General features: G+C 42.8%; 1 protein-coding gene across 3 annotated transcripts in view; it reads right to left on the bottom strand.

Moving 5' to 3' along the window:
- Positions 1 to 20,823, bottom strand: part of RGS12 (regulator of G protein signaling 12) — a 139,391-nt gene that overhangs the window by 79,878 nt on the left and 38,690 nt on the right. For all 3 annotated transcript variants that reach the window (XM_045528224.1, XM_045528225.1, XM_045528226.1), the window contains one exon: positions 15,767 to 15,883. In XM_045528224.1, the coding sequence (XP_045384180.1) occupies positions 15,767 to 15,883 (117 nt within the window). The remainder of the gene's footprint in view (positions 1 to 15,766; positions 15,884 to 20,823) is intronic.

The following is a 20,823-nucleotide window of genomic DNA, read 5'->3' as shown; positions in this document are numbered from 1 at the left end:
GAGATGATTCCTCAAAAAAAAAAAAAAATAGAACTACCATATGATCCACCAATTCCACTTCCGGAATATACCCCCAAAAAATGGAAAGCAGGGATTCGAACAGACGTGTGTACCCTATGTTCGTAGCAGCATTATTCACAGCAGCTGACATGGAAGCAGCCCAGTGTCTATCAAGAGGTGAACAGATAAGCAAAATGTGGTTTATCCAGTATTTTCCAGCCTTAGAAAGGAAGGAAGCTCTGACTCATGCTACAACATGGGTGAACTTTGCAGACATTATGCTAGGTAGAATAAGCCAGTCACAAAAAGACAAATACTGTCTGATTCCACTTGTATGAGATACCAGAGTAGTCAAAATCACAGAGAGAGAAAGTAGAAGGGTGGTGCCAGGGGCTGGGAGAGAAGGGTGGGGGTTAGTGTTGAATGGATATAGAGTTTCATATTAACAAGATGAAAAAATTTCTAGAGATGGATGGTGGTGATGGTTGCACAACTGCACACTTAAAATGATAAATTTAGTTATGTGTATATTATCACAATTTTAAAAACTGAAAAAGATATCTTGGCTACTGTTGGTCCGTTGTATTTCCACAGAGATTTTAGAACCATCTTATTAAGTTCCACAAAACACCTGTTGGGATTTTGATTAAAACTGCACTGAATCTATAGGTCACTGTCTAACTGTATACACAGCTGATTTTTGTATATTGACCATATATCCAACAAACTTGTTAAATTCATTTATTACTTTTAATAACTGACCTACAGATACTTTTGAATTTTCTATGTTACAATTACATAGTCTAAGAATAATAACATTTCCACTTCTTTGCAACCTTTTTAAACTTCTTGTTTTTACTTTCTTAGCACTAGGACTTCTGGTACAAACGTAAATTGAGATGGTAACAGCAGGCGTCTTTCTCCTGTTCCTCACTCCAAAGGAAAAGCTTAAGTGTGCATAGGATTCTTATCAGATTAAGGAAGTTGTCTTTAATTCTTATTTTGTTAAGTTTTGCTTGTTTGTTTTACCATAAATGGTTACTGAATTTTACCAAATGCCTTTCCTGCTTCTGCTGAGATAACATATGATTTTTCTGCTTTATTTAAATGTGGTAAATTGATTTTTTTCAAATGTTAAAAATACTCTGTCCTTGGAACAAACATAATGTGTTTGCTAATCTTTTTATACATTGCTGGATGCAGCTTGCTTGTATTTTGTTTAGGATTCTCACCCTGAGTTTATTAGTGAGCTTGGCCTATGATTTTCCTTTCTTCTAATGTCTTTGTCAGATCTTTGGCACCAAGGTTGTGATGGCCCATAAAGTGAGCTGGGCAGTAATCCATCTTTATTCTTTGTCAGCTTAGTTTGTTAGTTTTCTGTTTCATTCACTACTGCTTTTACCTTCCTTACTGCCCAGGTTCTACTTCCTGTAATTCTTCTCTACAGCTTTTTGTCTCACCTGCTGAAATGACATTCCACTTTCCTTCACCTCTAATATATGCATGTAAAGCTATAAATTTTCCCCTAAGCACAGTTACAGCTGTATCCCACAAGTATAGGTACAGCGTATTTTCATTATCATTTGGGTTCAAAATACCTTCTAGCGCCCACAGTAATTTCTTCTCTGAACTCTGGATTATTTAGCAATGTACTGCTTACTTAGCAAACATGTTTTGTTTTGGTTTCTAGTAAACCTGCACTATGGCAGAGAACAGATTCCGTGGGGCTGTCTCCAATATTTCTGAGATTTGCTTTATGGTCTTGTACATGGTAAACTTTTATAAATATTCAAGAGGGCTTAAAAAGAATGCCCTTATCGCAAGCAGCATCACATGCAAGTCAATTAGTGAGAAAGAGTTATTAACAGGTCCAGCATGATGGAGCACCAATCAAAGGCAAAATGGGAAAGGCAGGTGCCTCTGGGAGAATTTAAGAAAACCCTAGTCCCCTACAGCCAGAGGGCAGGCACAGCAGGGACCCACTTGGGACTCATGGGCGGGAGCAGAGCCTCTGAGAAGTGTTCTCAGCCCCAGCAGGTTTCCTATATTGAAAGGGAAAAAACAAGGAGTTCCTGAGGCCAGCTGGCTGGCAGCCAACAGGGTGTTGCTTAACTTACACAATCAGGGAAAATCAAAGCCAAGGGCAGCCACCCCAATAAAGTCATGATCCAATTTGAAAATTTGAGCCATTTATCAAACCTGGAAGCCCCTGATTAAAAGGGAAGCCAGAATGTAATTAGGAATGCCTGTGACAGCAAGGCACGTGTCACCGATATTCCCCCAACCTTTCCCCACAGGGATCTGGCCATGTACTCGGGAAATGGGGTGTTGGGGAAAGGAAAAAGCCCAGGTCTTTGTGGTTTGGTTGAACTTGTGGTCTGAACTGACACTGCTACCTGGGGACCAGAGCACCACCAGGTGCTCCCTGTACAGAGGGGACACATGGGACCAGGTTATGAAGGGACCCACCTGTGGTCGTTTCACTGGTCCCCAATGTATAAATGAAATGAGTGTACTTGGTGGCTGGCAGAACCCTCATGTTGGTTCAGTGACCCATGGGGTAAGAGCTACTGAGGTGGGGAAGGCCAAGGAGAAGCCTCTGAAGCAGTCTCCTTACCCCAACCCCAACCAAGACCACTAATGAAAGATAACTGTCTTCCTTCCATATCAAGAAAGAAACAGCACAGGTTAGTGCCATCCTCAATGACTTCAAAAAATGTGAAAGTGGTCATCCCTGTCAGAGCCAATTTAATTCATACCAGTCTGGTCCTACAAAGTGCAGGTGAACCACAGCAATGATAATGCGCTACCACAAACGCAGAAGCAACGCCAACTGCAGCAGCTGCGCCAGATGTGGTGCCTTTGCTGGAGCAGAACAACATCACCCCAGGCTGGGGCATGCACACTGACCTGGGACTGTCTTCTTTTCCACTCCTGGCAGAAAGACGAAACAGGGTTCCTGTTCACATGGGATGGCCACCATGTATGTTTACAGCCTTGCCGCAAGCCAACGTTGACCCTCCTGCCCCGTCAGCAGAGTCAGAGAGGACCTGTATGGTCTGGTTCTGCAGTGGTTCGTTATGTCTTTAACATCAGGCTAACCGGATCAGACACGCAAGAAGTGCCAAGTACGCTGGAGGTCTTTGTACAGTGTGTGCCCCTGGGAGGGTGGGAGACTCCGGCCTCTCCATCAGTGAAGATTTTAGGAGTCAAACATCCCTTCCAAGGAAAGGGACAAATTATTGTAACTCATACCTCTTACCACTCAAAAAGCAGCCAATGTTTGGTAGGTTTCCCTGGGTTTGTGAAAGTTGTCAGAATCCACATGGAGTCACTGTGTTAAGAACCGTGACAAATAGAGCCAGGGTAGGCCAGGCAGAGAGGGCTCTCGTGCATGAGTGCCTGATAACAGGAGCTCTTACGAAAGACTGCAAAACTACAACCTTACACAAAGGTCGCTATATCCTTACACACACACAAAATACTTCTGAGAGGACATCTACCCAGCAACTGCCTGTCCAACCTCAGAATGGCATCATCCTAGTTATTGATCCTGTAGCCAGGGAAAATTATCTCAAAATAATTATGTTATCCTCTTCATTTTTTCTTTAAAAACCTTTATCTTCCTTTAATTCCCTGAATATACACACATTATAGTTTACTATGGCACGTGTACTCCCACTGCAATGCCTGTTCCTAAGTAAATATCATTTTCCTTTGGAAAGTCCCCCTCCCTGTTTGTTATTTAGGATATCATACCTGGTGTCAGGGGTGGGACTGGAAGCTAGATCACCTTGAAAGGAACCAGCAATTCTTGGAACGGGTGTGCAGTGCTCACCTGGGCCCCGAGAGCTCTCCGTGTCCACGCCCACCTCTTCTGCCCTGGAAAGTCTTTCCTCAGCTACAGCCCCGCTCTGTTTTGTAGAAGCTCTTTTTGACTTTATTCAGCATCTGATTTGATTATAAGGCCACCTTAATAAAGGACCTTGAATCTCTCCTGAAATGATAAAAGATTTTTGGTCTTTTCCAGCAACCCTTTTCTGGTATAAGGACATTGTCCTTCTGGTTTGAGTACTCTGGTTACTACAGAATTTATTAGGTTATTAAGTATGAAATGTCCACTTTCCTAAGTACTAAGTTTGACAGTTGATACCTGACATTTCACTTTGACACTTCTTGTTTTTTATTTTTATTGTGAAGGTACATCCTCATTCTTTCAAACACACATTGTGGCTTGTGATTATCTTTCAAGAATTATTTTAGAGCAATTTTTGTGAAACCATGGATAGGTCAAAAATTTGTGTTATTTTCATATATGAGTTCTGTTGTGGAACCGATGCAGCTCAGACAGCTCGAAATATCAACGAAGTGTTTGGGAAGGATGTGGCTAATGAATGCACAATACGTCGATGGTTTGAGAAGCTCCATTCTGGTGATTTCTAATCTTGAAAATGAGCCACATGTGTGACCTGAGACCAAGGTGGATAATGATGAGCTGAAAGCTGTAGTGGAAGCAAATCCATCTCAACCTATGAGTGAATTAGCAGCAAAGTTTGACATTACTATACCAACAATGTTGGACTATTTGAAACAAATGGCCAAGGTAAAGAAGCTGGATGGATGGGTACCTCATGAATTAAACAAGCCTCAAAAGAGAAATCATCTCGAAGCTCGCCTTTCTTTGCTGTCACAACATAAAGGCAAACCATTTCTACACTGTATTGCTGTATGTGATGAAAATGGATTCTTGTTGACAATGTCAAGCATTCAGCACAAAGGTTGGATAAAGATGAGGTGCTGAAACACAGTCCAAAACCGAATATTCATCAAAAAAAGTTAACAGTGTCTGTTTGGTGGTCCAGCGCTGGTATTATCCACTACAGCATCGTGAAACCTGGTCAATCAATTGCAGCGGATGTCTACTGCAACCAACTGGACTAAATGATGAGGATGCTTGCGATTAAGCAGCCGAGACTGGTCAACAGAGACAGGTCGATTCCCTTATAAGACAAGGCTCGACCACATGTCACACAAACAACGCTGCTCAAACTACAGAGGCTGGACTTGGAAACTCTGTCATCCACCATAGTCACCAGACCTTGCACCAACTGACTACTGTAAGGTTTTTTGGAGTGGCCGGGAAGGGAAGATCTGTCTCTGACGCCGGCTACTTCAAAAAAACCTTACAACTACCCCTTCTTCCAGGCTTTGGACCACTTCTTGCAAGGAGAAATATTCAATTCTCAACAAGCTCTGGAAAACACCTTTCATGATTTCATCATCACTCACTCTACAGGCTCCTTCACTGCTGGCATAAACAAGCTACTGTTAAGATGGCAAAACTGTGTCAACAGTTTAGGCGCATACTTTGATTAATTGCACTGCTTCTTGTTTGAGATGTAATAAACTACACTTTGATTCGAAATTGGACATTTCATATTTAATGAGCTAATACATTGTCTGGTTCTGCATGCCTGGCTTAATATTTTTTGAGTCTGCATGTCTGGCTTAAAACTTCTGTGAACACTTACTTTGGGTTTCATTTTGGTTTGGTTACACACATCTGTAAATGATTTGGCTCTCTTCCCTTGCTTGTTTCTGAACATCATCTGAGAGCAAAAATAAACATTCCAAATGATGAGCGCGGATGGCCAATTAAATGCCACTTGGCAGTCTGCACCACCTAAATAAAGCACTGGTCCAAACTCCTTGACAGGAATTATAGGATTTTCTTTGTTCTTAAGAGATCAATATGAAAGAGAATGAGATTCTTAAACATCAAGGCATATCAGGTTTTCTAGTACTCCAGACAGCTATACTGTGGTCCCCTCTCATGTACATTTTAAAACTGACAGGCAAATTATACCAAGGAAAATTTAGAGCTCAATGGCATTATTTGAACTCTCTGAATACATTTAAAAAACTGTAACCAACCATAGGATTAACATATAAAGCCTTCTAAGTTCTCTCTCTCTATAATTTTTTTCTTCTGCCTACTTTGAATCTGCTAACTGTTCTGCTGGCATTAAGATAAACTCACTGCTTATGGCATACTAGCCAAGATTTTTTTAAAGAAGTCTTAAAGGGCTTTCAAATTAATAGCTTTACAAATTACAACAGCTCCATGGCAACCAACCACCTAGACACCTTTTGGAAATGCAAATTTAGGTTTGCCTGACTAACAATTGTTCAGGGCAATGGAACAGTCAATTGAAGAATTGATACTCTTAAAAAAAAAAAAAAAAGAACTAGGCCAGACATGTGGCTCACACCTATAGTCCCAGCACTCTGTCTGGGAGGCTGAGGTGAGAGGATCACTCCAGCCCAGGAGTTTGAGGTTGCTGTGAGCTATGATGACACTACTGCACTCTAGCGCAGGCAACAGAGCGAGACCCTGTTCTCACTCTGTTGGGGAAAAAAAGAAGAAAAGAACTAAATAAATGTTTATAAAAGTTAGGCTAGGCTCTCTGATCAAACAGGTCAAAATCTTCATCTTCAGCTCAGAGAAATAATAAAAGGTATCTCTGTCTGACATAAAAGTTGCTTTGTTTGTCTGCCAATAAGGGGCCAGAAAAAACAAAACAAAAAAACCCTGCTAAAATACTTCCCCAGGAGCATTGACTAGTCAAGCAAACTAGACAAGACCAAAAAAAAAAGAGTTGTTACTAATTCAAGGCCACTTAAAGATGTTGTTTTTCTTGTACATTCAGCCAGTCCCAGCTAAAATACAAACATTTGAATATTCAACCCTAAACTTATTTGAAAAAAAGATAAAAAGAGTTTTTATGAGTTTTTTAAAAATCAAACTGCCATGGAAACTGCTTTACCCAAAGTTTTGATCCATAGCCTTCATTAGATTACCTATCAGGACAGATGAAATTCAGCCATGGAACAGGCCTCATTTTTGTCAGAAGTCTGATTTGGAGCCAGCTGTCTTTTATAAACTTGTGAGTTTGTATTACTATGTTTTACTGCCTCATGACTAAAATACTAAAATGAAGGCTATAAGATCTTCATCTGCATGTGTGTATATGTGTTTATGTGTGTTTACACATGTTGTCTGTTGTGTCTACATGGTAAAATCTGGCAGTTGACCAGAAATCTCTTAAGGAATTCTATTCAGATTGGCTTAGATAAATGAGTGCTCATGTAGTAATTAACTCAAATGCCTTTAGTTCATGTACCTTAAGTAAATCTTTGATAAATAAGCTGGTTTTAAATTTGTTGATAAAATAAAAATAGAAATATCTTAAAAATTGTCAGCATACATTTTTGCCTGAATTTACTGGTCAGACAGGATTATACCTGTCTCTGCTAGATGTCTTAAGGTTATAAAACTATAAACCCAGCCTAAAACCACAATGATCTTCGTTCGTGTAACTCTTTGATAAGACTAATTTAATATTGCTGGTTTAATAAAAACAGATGTATCTTGTGAGTTACCAGCAAAATATCCATATGTTTAACTTTAAGGTTCTTACATAGGAGAACACCTGACATTCACAGGCTATAAAAGTAGTTAACAGTAGTCGAAATGATGACTAGCTTTGTCTAATATCTCAGTTTTCATGAATAATATAGGTATAATTGTTAAAAGTAAATAAATAAATGGGATATGAAATAAATGTAAATGGGATAAATACTTATTAAAAAACTTTTTCAGGCTGGGCATGTAATTCCAGCACTTTGGGAGGCAGGAGGATTGCTTGAGGCCAGGAGTTTGAGACCAACCTGGGCAATGTAGCAAGACTCCATCTCTACAAATAAAAAATTTTTTAAAGAATTAGCTGAGTGTGGTGGCATGCACCTGTAGACCTAGCTACTTGGGATGCTGAGGTGCGAAGATCACTCAAGCCAAGGAGTTGATGTTGCAGTGAGCTATGATCACTTCAGCCTAGGTAACAAAGCAAGACCCTGTCTCTAAAAATACAATTGTTTTTTAAACTTTCCTTGTAATTTAAAATTTTAAAGTTATGTTAAATTAAGTGATAGACACTCATTAAATGTCTGGGTCATTTCCATATAAGATAAAGATACCAACACATAAATTGCTGAACATAAATAGAAGTTTGTCATTGGCTTCCTCAATTTTATAGAAAGACTAAACTTTTTTGGCCTATTGACACACATAAAATATTAGGTTATAGGGAAACACGGTGCTAAAAATTATAAAATGGTCCTCATCTATAAAATACTCACATGTGACAGGCAGTTCAAAATTTGTTTCCTAGGTTTTCACTAAAAATGAAGGTAACTAAGAGTTAAAAATTCTAATTAACATATATAATTCAGCATACAAAGTGTACTCAAAAAGTAAGATGTGTTTCTGACAAGAAAAATCATAAGAAAGGCATAAAAATGTGTTCTTTAGTGAGAAAAAAAGGAGTAATTTTGTCTAATACAGAGTTATTTAAAGATTGTTTCAAAATACAGATTTAGGGAGGAAATAGAAACACAATAAGACAGAAATCACTAAATAAGAGAGAGAGATGTGAAGAAAGTTATAGTTATAAAGATGTATGATTCCCCCCATTGCTAAATTTGACTGGCTAAAAAAAAAAAAAAAAGACATATGTTTGGTAAGGAAGGTTATAAAGAAAAAGGAGGGGGGCCAGGCATGGTGGCCTGTAATCCTAGCACTCTTGGAGGCCGAGGTGGGAGGATTTTTTGAGGCCAGGAGATTGAAACCAACCTGGGTAAGAGTGAGACTCTGTCTACAAAAAATAAAAAATTATCTGGGCACGGTGGCATACACCTATAGTCCCAGCTACTCAGGAGGCTGAGGCAGGAGGATCTCTTGAGCCCAGGAGTAGGAGGCTGCAGTGAGCTATAATGACACCACTGAACTCTAGCCCAAGCAACAGAGCAAGACCCTGTCAGGAAGGAAGGAAGGAAGGAAGGAAGGAAGGAAGGAAGGAAGGGAGGAAGGAAGGGAGGGAGGGAGGGAGGGAGGGAGGTAAGGATTGATTTTGCATGAGAAAGAATCTTGTGATAAATTTTTATTCTTAAAGTAAAATGACTAGTTATTTAAGAAAGAGGACTTTTATGACAACGCAGAAAGGCTGAAGCGTGTCATCAAAGATCTGTACAGATCATGAAAGGTCTGTAAAGAATAAATTTATGAGAGAAATCTGCATGTGTGGTCAAGTTGACTAGAAGGAAATTATAAACCTTTCTAAAGATTGAGTTTTGATATTAAAAATACACTAACACAAAACTAAAAATTTGGTCCCTTATGTTAGAATAACAAGGTCTTATTGAAGTATTGATCTGCTCTTGTAAAACTGCAAGAAGTTTTGATTTTTATTTCTGAAATCTGTTTCTTTAACAACCATCTTCTAAACTACAGGGTTTTTTTTCTGTTCTATAGTCTCCATTTAATTCCCCTAGTTTCAGGTTAGAAATGCTCTCTTCTTCATTTAGAGTGGTAATTTCATTTCTCAAGGTAGAGTTTTCCTCTTGAAGCTTCTCACATTTTCATCTCAGAAGTTTAACTTTCTCTGTATCTCACTGCTGGTGATTTGCAGTCATACAACATTGCCTTCAGCTCTTTTTCCCCTGGAGAAGCTACATCTTTTTGCTTGGCTACACTGATAACAGTCTTCTTCAACTTTTTTGTCAGCTCCTCTAACTTTTATCTCTAGTTCTAACTACTGTTACGGCTTGGCACTAAAATGCTTGTCTTAAAGGCCTAAAAAAGCAATGTTTTCCTCCAGTGTAACTTGCTTCTGTACTCTTGGATTTTCTTGATGTGTCTGCACTGTTCCATGGAACCAGGAAGCTAGCAGGGCGTTACTGACAGCTCAAGGCACCAGATAAGGAGAAGCAATTCCACCACACTGCAGGGGGTGTTTCTTCACCTGGTTGGTAACTGGCCTAAGAAACAAAGACTTTATGTTTTATCAAGGTAATTTCCTGTGTTGTCTTTATTAAGTTTTTTTGATTACTTAGGAAAACTGAGCTTCAAATGGGTTAAGTTTTTTTGTTTTGTTTTGTTTTTTTACATCGATGTAACTTTCTGTGTTGCTTTTGAAGTCTTTATCCCTCTGGCTAAATGAATGACTAGTATGTCACAGCGATCCGTGATCCTCTCTTGAGCAGGTGTTTTAAACCTTTTTGCATCTTTGATGGGCTTCCCCAATACCAAAATTCTACATTAAATCTTTTTGACCCAGAATTCATTTGCGTATTTTCTAGTGGGGACCTTGGAGAGCCTCAAAAGATGTATCTCTCATCTTGTAGATATTGTATTAAGTGATTAGGCTTATTTGGTAAATTATATAGAAAACATTATCTAGTGATAAGTGATGTTAAATCTTCTTTCAGTTACATTTATGGGTATATTTTTGATATGAATGTTCCAAAACTGTATAAAACTCTTAGAGATATGTCAGTCATAATTCTGATTATTATTTTGTATGCCACAGAAATAACCAAATTCCCTTGTCAATTGCTGATTATAATGAACTTCCATCAGATTTTTAACCATGGCTATTCTAAGTTTTCATCATCCACAGTTACTGTTTTGATTTTTCTCTGAAAGCATTTACAGTCAGATTCATGGAAAAGACTCAAACAAGTACTCTGAAATACAGGTTTCTAATAACTTTAAGATCAATGGACTAAATAAGAAATCTTTGGAACTCTAATGAAGAAACTGATTCAGGAAACTATCGAGATCAAGCAGAACAAAAATTAATTACATGTGATTAAATAACTGATAAAGATAATGTTTTTATAACTTTTATTTCAAATACTTGGTTCTTTACTTAAATGGTTTGTTTTCCAGATTTAAGGACATATTCTCTCTTAAGCTATCTATAGTATACAGCAATTTAGTAAAGTATACTTTTGTGAAGAGTATACTTTTTTCTCCCTACTTGATCCCTCCAAAATCTGGGAACTATTTATGAGTATTCTTATGGCAATACAGTTATGTCCATAAGTTCAATAAAGATCTGCTCTCTCTTTATAACAGGATACAACTGGAAATGTCAGCTACATTACCAAGGCTGTGACTGGAATATCATATTTGAGAATGTGCATAGGATGCCTGGTATCCAGGGCTCCCAGGCTTACAAGTGAGTAAAATTTGTCACCTTAACACTATAGGTAAAATCGAAAGTCTGCCTTGGTTTGGCTTCCTAGCCTCAAGAGGTTTTTAAAGCTGAGATTCCTATGTGATCAATGTAGAGAGAGAAAGTGATGTTTCTTAAAGAAAGACTGTTATACACCTGCTGTGAGACTAGCCCTGTGTACTGTTTTTGACTTCTTGTTGTCTACCTGTAGACGAGGCTACACCCTAAATTTTTCTAGGTTCCTCTAATCCAACTTTCTCCCGTAGAATCACTAAAAATGGGAACCACTCTGTTCCTGAAACCTTGTAAGATGAAACTAGGTGAATTTTAAGAAACAAGTCTCATGCCTGATGTAGGGGCCACTCAGAAAGTTCACCAAACCACCCATGCCATAACCAGAGACACTCATTCTGCAAACCAGGGCAAGAAGGTGATGACTTCAAGCCATGGGCAGCTTTCCCCGAGATGTCAGAACGATGCTTACCCCAGTTAATGCCAGTTTTTTCACTTGGCAGGACAATGGTGTCAATGAAATTTCACAATCAGTAGCTTCTGCTGGTAACTTGACAGAACGTGACCCAAGAGATCCTTGAGTCCACCTAGCGGGTGCCTTTGGCAACTTCCCTAATACTACTGTTGCTCACTCTGCTTTAATGCAGCCCAGCCATGGGAGGTTAGATGATAAAATTGCTCTATGCTGTCTACTGGTGAAACAAGGAAACGCCTGTGCTGTTGCTAATACTACGTGCTGCACCTGATAAATTCCTTTGGGGAAGTTGAGACCCAGATACACAAAGTAAGAAAACAGGACCATGGTTACAAGTCTCGCCTAATTCCCATGATCATTTAATTTGTTCAGCTGGTTGCATTCATCGCTTCTTGTCTTTTAGCTAAGATCAAGTGCAGTCGGCTGCCTTTAAGCCTCATGACTCAAAATCATTATGTAAATTAGGATTGTCATTTGCATTTTTCTTTTTAAACTTTGTACCGTTACTTGTTAAATTTTTACATGAGTACAACTCCTAACAAAGTAATACCAGCCCAGCACTTTGAAATGATAGCCAATGCCTATGAAACAGATAAATTTGAACTTAACAATGGACTCCAGACGGACCTAGGCTGAGAGTCACCCCTCCAAACCTTCCCTGTTGCTCAAGTGGGGCCAAAAGGGTTTTGACACTGACTTCTTGTCACCAATCACTCTCTCCGACGTGGGACTAGACCAGCAACAGGTCCATCGAGGGACCCAGGGACAATCCACACCTAACTACAGGATGACTGATCAGCTGTGCTTTGGGAGAGATCATGATCAAAAGGGGAAAATGTGAAAGTTATCAGAACCAGAATGGTTCTTGCCACGTGGAGCTGGGGAGGAGCTGGGGAGGCCGTGAGGTAGGGTTCTCCTGCTTGTTGCCTAATAACAAGAGGTATCGCAAAAGACTCCACAGAAACAACCTTGCACAAAGGCCACCGAAACCTTACAGAAAAAAATACTTCTGCAAAGACATCTGCCCAGCAACTGCCTATCCAACCTTGGACTGGTGCCACTCGTTACTGATCCTTGTGGCCAAGGATAATCATCTCAAAACAATTATGTAATCCTCATCATTTTTCCCTCTAAAAACATTTGTCTTCCTTGATCTCCCTGAATGTGCATATAGCTTACTATGGCACATGTATTCCCACTGTAATGCCTATTCCCAAATAAATATCATCTTCTTTTAGGGGGTCTTCACCTCTGTTTGTTATTTAGGGTAACAGGCTCTTGAGGTAGATGGTCCCTCGCCTCAGAGTACTTCCGCCTCCCAGGGATGGTGGAAGGCTACCGGCAACGCAGGGCCAGGCAGGCAAGGGCAGGCAGCCTGGACACTCAGGCCGTCCTACTTGGCAGACACTACAGCACTAGAGACATCTGCAGTGGGAAAGACCCCACCAGGCTGACAGCAAGCCCCAGGAGGAGATGCACAGCCAAGAAATGAGGTTCTGGGGCAAAGCCAGGTCAAAGGCAGCAGGGTCCACACACTCCTGGGTGCTGATGGGCCCTGGGGTGAAGAGTATACATGGGACATTCAGTCAACAGAATACTGAATCACCAGCACTGTCCATCATGGGTGTGGTATGGCCCTGTTGTGGGACAGTCTCGCAGCAATTCACCTCGAGACAGGTCACATCCAGCAAGGAAGGGGAAGCATGAGCAGGTGGCCCAGAGTCACATGCCATCCACTACCAGGGCACCAGCACACCTCTGTGGGCTCACACTCGGGCCACACAGGGGACTCCCCATGAACGAGGCTGCTGCACAGATGAACCAGCCCAGCACAGCAGCGTGAGCCAAAACAGACACCCTGAAAGATGCAGCCAGAGCTAAAGGGAGCACCCTGGTTGTCTGCTGTGTATGAAGAGAAAAGTGCCCAAGGTGAGAACACGCGAGGACTTGTGGGCAAGGGCAAGTGGCCGGCGGGTGGGTCAGGGCCCAGAAGGAGGAAGTGGGAAGATGAGAGCCAGGAAGGCCCCACAGAGAGGCAGGGGGCTAGAGCCCCAGGGAGTGAGTGGGACAGGGGTGCTCCTGCCCCCACGGAGGCACCTTCCCAAGATCGTCCCACAGACTGGGCACCACACGGCAAGTCATCGGGAGGACTGGGCCAGCCTCCAGCACTGGCCACCTGGCCCAGAGGGTGCAGAAACAGAGCAGCCATTCGGGGCAGCTGCGGGGGGGGTGTACATGAGCCCCAGCTGGGCAGGCTTCAGTCCCGCCAGAGACACACAGGGCCACCCACAACCTGGCACTGGCTCAGACTGAGGCTCCAAAGGGAGATGGTGCGGGGCAGCAAGGCGGAAACCACAGTCTTTCTATACCCTCATCTTGGAAGTCATATCCCATCACTGGGCCGGACTCTGTGGGTCCCACCCACACCCACGGAGCAGGGGACCCACCAGGTGTGAGGACCAGGAGGCAGGACCAGGGGCTGTCTTACAGGCTGCCTCGCAGACCCGCCGAAGAGCAGACGAGAGAAGCTTTTCAACAGGCTTCCCTGAAAACAGCCTTACCAATGAGTGAGTATGTGTTCAAGTTATTTGTAGCTTCTACACTTCGAAATCTTCAGGCAAAAAAATTACGAAGGAGTCAATCTCATTTCTCTAATGTACTATTTTGGCAAAAGTAAGAGGCTATAAATGCAATGGAAAGATCACATGCTCTGCGGTGTGTTGGGCCCCAAAGTGCCCTTGAACCTGCTGCATCTAGGTCTTCTCGTCTGTAAAATGGAGACATGGTGATCTCCTTGCTGGGCTGTCAGAAGATTCAGGATAAAAGACATAAAATACTCAGCTTGTGCCCAATCACTAACACCTGCCAATGGCAAACCCCCAGCTGTAGGTGGAAAGTCCCAGACGTCCTCTGAGGTGAGCAGAGTGACAGTGACAGAAGCTGACCTGAGTGGTTTTCCCAGGCCATCACCACGAAGCCACCAACACATGGTTCTCCACCTCCTGGGAGCTCAGACCCCTCAGAGACCCTCACCACAGAAAGATGCAGACCTACCGCACTTGGCAAAAACCCCTCAGTGAGCAGGCAGGTGTAGCTGGGACTCCACCTCTTGCCAGACCACCAACGCCCCAAGGGTCCTTACACCTGCTGTCTCTTCAACAACAGCACAGGCATGTTGCGGCTGATTCTGGCGGCCGACTGGTCAGATACAAGCGCACCATGACACACCCTCGAGCTGCCTGGAGACCAAGCTGACAGGGCCCCCACTTACCGCACCCCCAGCCCACTCTGCTCCTTGAAGAGTGTGAGTCAGCACGGCCACCGCGGCAGCGTCTGGCCACGTCCTCACCCAGACCTGCACTGCTGGGGACGCCTGCGCCAGCCACACGTGGACTCGGGAGACGTGTGAGGAATGCCCATGAAGCTCCCTTTGGAGCAGACGACCGAGCGGCACCAATGGCACAGTGGCCCAGAAAGTGTCATGTTCATAACAGAATGCCACAGGGCAGGCAGCTCATAACTAGGGCAAGTAAAATGACCAAACAGAAGCTACATGTGTAAATCTTGAAAACACGACACAATGTTCTAATAGTGGCAGAATAAGACCTATGGTATAAAATTTTAAAACACACAAGATGAGACAGGAAAAGATCGGTAGTTGCCAAGCATGCTGTGCACTTAGCTGACGTGCGCCACATGGAGCGAGAGGGGACAGTCGGTGTACCTCGAGCGGGGATGCGAGGGTGGGGTCGGGAACTCCGCACGTACTGCCCAAGTTTTCAGTAAGCCTAAACTGCTCTAAAGAGTAAAATCTATTCATTTTTCTAAAACAAGGAACGTAGATAGAAGAAAGGAGCCACACAAAATGGTGCTCTACCCACACCTGTGGATCAATGTCACATCTTCAAAGGGATCAGTGACAGGACATTGCCTTAGGGAGCTTTTGTGGGGATTGTGCAGGTTTGCTTCTGAAAGCATTTGTTACCATAGAGTCTGGCCCATAGATAAGAGCCCGAGGGTTCCCGGCTACCCTGGGGTAGGAAGGAGTGTAAACGTGCGTGGAAACCCCCCGAAATGCTGCCCACCACTCAAGAGGGCGAGGGGAGACCAGGGGACCAAGGAGAGTCAGATGTATCCATGAGGTGGATTTTCATTTTTTTAAACATGAGGAAGAAAAGAAGAAAAACTAAACTTAAATTACCTCAAGATCATCAAGGGAGCGAGTGATGCTGAACCTCTTGGATCTTCTGAACGATCTCCGAGCAGAGGTGCGTTGAGAAGTCTGAGTGAGTCCAATTCCATGCCCAAATTTTGAGCCCTAAACACAAAGAAAAAAATACATCATGTCATTCTCTTGGGAAGAGATGTTTGGTGTGTCCAACGCACTGACAGGGGGAACAGAGCGCATGTGGGACAGAGGTTAAGGGACTAGACTGAGAAGCTGGCCCAGGGCAAAGTTTATATTAAGTACATTTTATATAATAAAAAAATCACAAAATCAAAAAAAAGAGTTATCTGAGGATCTTCAAGTATTTCCTTTGCCAACTGTGTGCCAGACAAAGCCTCGATCTCTGTAGTCGCAAGACAGGACGATGACAGCCACCTCGGAAGGCTGCTGCCAAGATCAAGCGAAGTGATACGCATGGGTGTTTGGAGAGCAGACAGTGTACAGTAACAATTATTAACATAAAGGCTGGTTTTCAGCAAGGATGTGCTCTTACATAACAGTATAGGCATTTTAGGAAACGAAAGATGCCTAAACATTCAGATGATGTCCAAAGATCAAGCCAGCTCTGATGAACGAAATAACCAGCTATTAAAACCTCTTGTAGTTCTTCCTCCCAGAAATGACCAGAATTAATTCAATTCAACAAACATCTATTTTGTGCCTATCATTATGCTAGACATTTCCCCAAATGTGATGTTGGTTCCAACAAATAAGTCACCATATCTTACAAACAAAAGGCATCACAGCTGGCAAGCTTTGATTTTCTGAATACTTGAAATCCTAAGTGACCAATTTCAGGCATAACAGAAGTTAATGTGTTTATCTAAAGATCTCCAAGCTCTTTGCACTCTCTTCTCTCTCTCCACCTGCACAAGAATCTTGTGCATCTCATAGAAAACGTTGCAGCAATTCATTGTAAAGCCCTAGGGACTGAACTTCAGCGGGTCCCTGTCCCTTCCTCTGGAACTGCAAGGTAAAGCAACACCTGCCCTCCCCTCCACCCACACCTCCATCTCTGGCCCCAACTGTCCCAACTAGGACCTGCGGTTCCCTGGCATCTCACCTGCCCAGCCCCTGCCCTCACCTGTTCTCGGCCGGCCCCTGGGTCTCAGAGACCCCCCCACAGACACCCTCACAGTTCCCGTGCCTACCTGCCGGCTCCTCACCCCCACCAGCAATCCACCTGGTAAAATCCTAACCCTAGTTTATTCTACTCCTCACCCACTCTGCACCTCCACCCAGCCACTCACAACATCCAGGGGCAGCTCTCACTCGACTTTCTGACACCAACTGCAGCACTGTGACCGCTGTTCCCTTGCCCCACCTCCCAGGTAACTTTTCTTCTCTCCAAACTGCCACATCTCCAAAGCCTCCTCCTCCAGTTAATAACTTGTTTATTTCATCGACTAACGGAGCATTATGGGGAAGCACCATGCGATCCACCAGCCAGGCTGGACCAAGAGCCCCTCACCTTGCTGCTCAAGGACAGCACGCACCTGGGCTTGTTCCCAGAGCAAAGGCCGGTGACGCTGCCCCTCTGCAAGGGAGGGTGAATGGCAGGTGGGAGAGAAAACCCCCGTGCTCCCCCCTGCTTCCCAGGCCCTCCTGCTCCAGCCGGCCTCACCTGCACTTCCACGCCCTGCACAGAATGGTCCCACAGGGAGCACCCCTAACCTGGAGACTTGAAATGCTCCAAAATCCAAAACTTTTGAGTGCCAAGATGACGCTCAGAGGAAATGCTCACTGGAGCATTCCGCATTTCAAATTTCTGGACCAGGGGTGCTCTGCCAGTAAGCATAATGCAAATATCCAAAATCTGAAAAAATCTGAAATACCAAACACTCTGGTCCTAAGCATTTCAGATAAGGGACACTCAGCCTGTATCACCAAGAGAAACAGGGTCCTTAGGGACAGCAATAAAACACCCAACATGTGCTCATCAAATCCTAATATCCTAACAAGAATTCAAACAAGAAGTTTCCACACAGTATCACAGCAAAAGCGCTTCTCCCTCTTCCTGCACCACTGACTAAATAGCTGTAGTGGCAGGTGCCGCTCAGGGTGCTAGCGCTCCCCTGGCCAGCGGGGGAGGGTGAGAGCGGGACACCACAAGCACTGGGAGCACAGACAAGGCGCCAGCTTCTGGCTCAAGCAGGGCTTCCAAACCCGATCTCCGCCAGCACCCATAGGCGGAGCCCACCCAGGAACCCAGAGACCCTGCCCAAGGAGGCTGACATCATCAAGCTGGGCCTCAAGCAGGGCAGACAGAGGAGACAACTGAGGGAAGGCAAGAGGCAGTGACACCATCTTCTGCCTGCCAGCTCCCGCTAGTGCCCCTGGGGGCAGAGTCCGACAGGGACCCAGCTGGTGAGCAGGAAGGTGATGCAGAGTCCCAGAGGGTGGGCTTAAGGCACACCTGGTTAAATCTGTTACAATAAAATTCTATACAGCAGGAAGAACTCTAAGCCCTAAATCAAGGCAATTTTAGAATCAACAAAATTCCATTTCAAATGTAAAACGGGACAAACCTACAGCAATGGTTATGGAGCAAGGTGTGAGAAGCTAAAGAAAGGTTTCCTGCTCCCAGTACATCACCTTCCCGAGGAAGGAAGAAGAATGGGTACTAAGCCTGGGTCCTATTCAAGAAAGACAAAATGAACGTATAAGAAAGGACATTTAAGTAGAGGGTTAGGGTTAGGGTTAGGGTTAGAGACTACAACTTAAGTTATTCAACAAATATCTAAGGGCCTACTATGTGCCAAGCAATCAACTAAACAAAGGGCAAAACTTCCACAAGAATAAAGGAAGGCAAAGAGAGAAAGGAAACAAACCAAATAGCCTTGAAATCACAACAAAACAAAAAACAAAGGCAAGAAAGCAGGAAGGAATAGCCCAGAAAATGCAGATTTATGGGAAGAGCTAGGTAACGTCCTGGGACCCTGCCACCTGACGTGCAAGCAACTGCCTCCGCCAAGAATTCTGCCCTTATCCTAGAGGTGCCACAAGAATCTCAAACTGGACGAAGAGAAAATCCAACTCCTGCCTCTTACAGTAACAATCCTAAAACATGGAGAAATGGAAAAACTTAAAAAGTGCTGACTCAGGACAAACTGGGTTAGCTATATTCACAACACACAAAAGAAGACTTTTTTAAAATAAGAGATTCAATACACTACAAAAAGAAGAAAAAAACAAAAAACGGGGAAAAAGGAGAAGAAAGGGAGGGAGAAAAGAAGGAAGAGGAGGAGAAAAGTTCTACTACTAACTTTACAGTTTTATGAGACTAGAGCAACCTTGACACCGAAACCAGACAAAGACAATGAGAAAGGAAATTATAAGATAGTCTCACTCATACATGTAGGTTCTAAAATTCTACAAAAATATTATCGAATTAAATCCATCAGCGTATAAAAAGATCATCACGGTAAGTTAGGTTTATCCTGGGAACGCAAGTATGATCTAACATTTGAAAATCTATCATTGAAATTTGCCACATTAGTTTCAAAAGGAGGAAACATACATGATCTCAATGAATGCAAAATAACCAAAAAAGAAAAGCCAAAACTTAACAGCATTCATGAAAACCAGTATTAACAAACAGGAATAGAAGGGAACTGTCTTAACCTCGCTAAGGCAGCTACACAGAAGACACACAGATCAATTTGCTCCCATGTATCTCAAGAGCCAGCCCTGACAAGCTTAAAAACGTACCACTTCAAATAGCAACTAAATTACATAAGGTACATAAGGTACCTAGAAATAAATCCAACTGGACCATAAATCTAATTAGAGATGTTTACGAAGGAAATTATAAAACTTTACTGAAAGAAAATAAAGCCAAAACAGGGAGACATACTATTAATATTTTCATGGGTAGGAAGGCATGAAAATGTCAGCAACATTTTGGAGAATTTATAAAGTGATTGTAAAATCTATATAAAAGCAAGGCCCAAGCACAGCCAAGATAACTTGCCCTATCAGACATAAATACTTATTATAAAGCTATAATTGTTTAAAGTATAGTTGGTGGTATTGACAAAGGGAAAAAATAGAGAACCAAGAGACAGACCCGCACTCACCACACAATCGTGGCGGAGAGGCACTGCTGACCCAAGTGTCAGGATGAAGTTAGTGCTGGTGCCACTGGTTATCCACAGAGAAAAACACTAACTTTCATCCCACCTGATTCTATTCATAAAAATTAACTCCAAGAAACTTTAAGGAGGAAAAAAAAAGGAGAAAATCTTTTTGACCTCAGGTAGCAATAAATTTATTACGTAAGACATAAAAGCATAAACTACAAGAAAAAAGATATACATTTGGCTACATTAAAGTCAAGAACTTCTAGTCATCAAAAGACACTAGAAGGAGAGTGAGAAACACGCCAGGAACCAAGAGGGGAGCGTGCTCCGTATGACAAAGCGGGAGGGGAGCGTGCTCCGTATGACAGGGCGGGAGGGGTGCATGCTCCGTATGATCAGCAGTGTCAACAGTCAGTGTCTGCAATTCCTACAGATCCACGACAAAAAGATGGCCTGACAGGGAAAAATGGGCAAAGGTTTGAGTATGAACCTCAAGAAAGAGGAAATAAAAAGGGAATGCAAATTAAAGCCACATTAAGATACCATTTTATAACTCCTAGCTTCGCAAAAAATTAAGAAGTCTGACAATCACACTTGGAGATACGTATAAAAATGTCTTATTAACTTTTTCTTTTTTTTTTTTTTTTTTGAGACAGAGTCTCACTCTGTTGCCCGGGCTAGAGTGAGTGCCATGGAGTCAGCCTAGCTCACAGCAACCTCAAACTCCTGGGTTTAAGTGATCCTCCTGCCTCAGCCTCCCAAGTAGCTGGGACTACAGGCATGCGCCACCATGCCCAGCTAATTTTTTCTATATATATTTTTTTAGCTGTCCATATAATTTCTTTCTATTTTTAGTAGAGACAGGGTCTCTCTCTTGCTCAGGCTGGTCTCAAACTCCTAAGCTCAAACAATCCGCCCGCCTCGGCCTCCCAGAGTGCTAGGATTACA

This window comes from Lemur catta, chromosome 17, assembly GCF_020740605.2.
Source record: "Lemur catta isolate mLemCat1 chromosome 17, mLemCat1.pri, whole genome shotgun sequence".
In the NCBI taxonomy this organism is placed as follows: domain Eukaryota; kingdom Metazoa; phylum Chordata; class Mammalia; order Primates; family Lemuridae; genus Lemur; species Lemur catta.
Note: the sequence above shows the minus strand (reverse complement) of the source record. Positions and strands in the feature narration are given on the sequence as shown.